This window comes from Cebus imitator, unplaced genomic scaffold (assembly GCF_001604975.1).
Source record: "Cebus imitator isolate Cc_AM_T3 unplaced genomic scaffold, Cebus_imitator-1.0 Scaffold42, whole genome shotgun sequence".
In the NCBI taxonomy this organism is placed as follows: Eukaryota; Metazoa; Chordata; class Mammalia; order Primates; family Cebidae; genus Cebus; species Cebus imitator.
Window position 1 is genome coordinate 16,230,139 of NW_016107357.1, and position 2,233 is coordinate 16,232,371.

The following is a 2,233-nucleotide window of genomic DNA, read 5'->3' on the forward strand; positions in this document are numbered from 1 at the left end:
AAGTCCCTCCCCAACTCCATAAAAATTAAATCTTACTTTGTGTCCTCTTGTTTTTGCTATTTTGAAGATATCCAAGCATTACAATAAGGTCTTCAATAACCCTAAAATATTGTGAGCCCGAGGAACTGCAGGCATGAATTGTAACTGCTATGAAAAGTTGCTGTATATCACAAGCAAGCAATTTATATTCACTCACAGGAATGCTAAAGATAGCAACAAAAGAACAAATCAGAACATTTATAAGAAAAAGAACAAATAATTTAAGACACAGCTAACTGATTTAAATGGTTTAAATTCCTATTCTACCAGCTTGCGCTCATTCATGCAGTCATTCAATATTTATTCATGTTTACTCTACGGCAGGTAATATGTAGTGTGCACGCTAGAAATAAAAAGAAGAAGATACACTTTGACACCTGTCAAAAATATATAGTTTTTCAGAGGACTGGACAAGTAAACAGATTACTATAAATTGTAAGTGGTTGTAAGTGTTAACACTAGAGATTAATACAAGATACTATAAGAACACATAGGCAGGTTTCTAGTCCACACTAAGGATGAAGATTGTGTGGGTACAAACAGGAACATTCTGTGAAGGGTTCTCGGAGAAGATGAATTTGACTATTAAACCTCTCTGAATCTTGCTTGTATAAATTATAGTTATTTTTAGGACTAAAAGAGGTAATAGATTTGAATTTACATTAATCATTTATAAATATCCAATAAATATGAATTAGTTATTTCTGCCCTTCAATCCTAATCTTGGTATTAGGCCTATAATACTTCTCTCTGTCTGGGTTTTCCAAATCAAGCAAAGGTTAGCAACTAACTTGAGCCAGTTAATAAAGTAGCATACAGGGACATTCAGTAAACATAATTTTCTTTCTTTCTGTTTTTTTTTTTTTTCCTTCTATTTTAGGTTCGGGGTACACAGGAAGGCTTCTTACACAGGTAAACTCGTATATTAAAGTAAACTAACACTAAAGTTTTCCTGTTCTAAAGTATTTATCAGATGTAATTTTAAATAATAATTTTAAACTTACTTCTTTTCTAATCCATTCAGGGCTGCTACTGTATTACATAACACATAGAGTAGACCATTATCCAGCAACATATCTGCTACCTTAGAACAAGAATTTAAAATTTGGAGAAGAAGTAAAAGAGCATTATGCAAGAGTATGTTGTCATATAGAGAGGTCTCTATTAGTCCCAGAATAGGAATGACAGACCACTTCTGAAAAAGTCCCAAGTTTTTCACATCTTCCAGATCAAATCTAGAATAAATAACACACAGTTAAGAGCACATTAGAAACAATTAGTCACAAAATAAGAAAATATGGCAGCAACCATGGGTCATTTTGTTAACTTGATTTTGAAGTCATAAAAAAAAATTGGGGAGTAAGAATTCTTAACCTGTTTTTAAGATTTAGAGTCCCTCCAATAACAGGGTAAAAGCTGTTGCTACAAGTCCACCCCAAGATATATACACAAACATTTAAATGAAATATGCATGCAATTTCATGGTTTTAACTGATTTATTTTAATTCATCCATGAGCCCCTTATATCTAAAGAAACTCTATGTTTGGGGGCTACAAGTGCACAGGAAAATTATTATTATTATTTTACTAGTATTTGAGAGACAGCTAGTAAAAAAAGGTCTAGCAAAAGGGAATGATTCTTGAGTTCTTATCCCAATACAATTTGCCTCCAATTAACTAAGTATTTTGTGCCTCATTTTCCTTATCTGCCAAAAATATGTGGTGATATATTCCCTCTTTTCTTCTCAAGGCTACTGTGAGAATCAAATGAGGCAATGCAGAATTGCTTTGTGAAAACCAAACGTTGTATGTAAATGAAAGGTAGCACTGAAACTGCTGTAATAATTTAGTAAATTCTTTATGGTCTGAATCTGTCTACCACAATAAGGAGATACAAATTTCTCTCTATTCTATCATAAGCAGAAATTATAGTTTAATTTCTGCCAAACTTTTGGTGTGGGAGAAAAATATTCTTTTATTTTTACACTTATTTGCTAATCCATCAGCATTCTACTGGGGTCAAAACTCAGCAATCAGTATATCCAGCAATTCCAGATGAGGGATTTACGCATCTTCCAGATAATCTGAAGGCTCTGAGGAGAGTATGGAGCTCCTATATAGATCTTTTATGTAATTTATCACTGAGAATACATAAGCCATCTTTCTTTTTTCTTTTCCTTTTTTTTTTTTTTTT

The 2,233-nt window shown here is 32.5% G+C and overlaps 1 protein-coding gene across 8 annotated transcripts in view; it reads right to left on the reverse strand.

The window, feature by feature from the left end:
• Positions 1-2,233, reverse strand: part of LYST (lysosomal trafficking regulator) — a 215,736-nt gene that overhangs the window by 84,660 nt on the left and 128,843 nt on the right. For all 8 annotated transcript variants that reach the window (XR_001824545.2, XM_017526586.2, XM_017526587.2 and 5 more), the window contains 2 exons: positions 1,044-1,274; positions 37-203 (listed from right to left, as the gene is read on the reverse strand). Coding sequence is in view for 7 of the 8 variants with exons in the window: in XM_017526586.2 (XP_017382075.1) it covers positions 37-203; positions 1,044-1,274 (398 nt within the window). In the remaining variant the exon portion in view is untranslated. The remainder of the gene's footprint in view (positions 1-36; positions 204-1,043; positions 1,275-2,233) is intronic.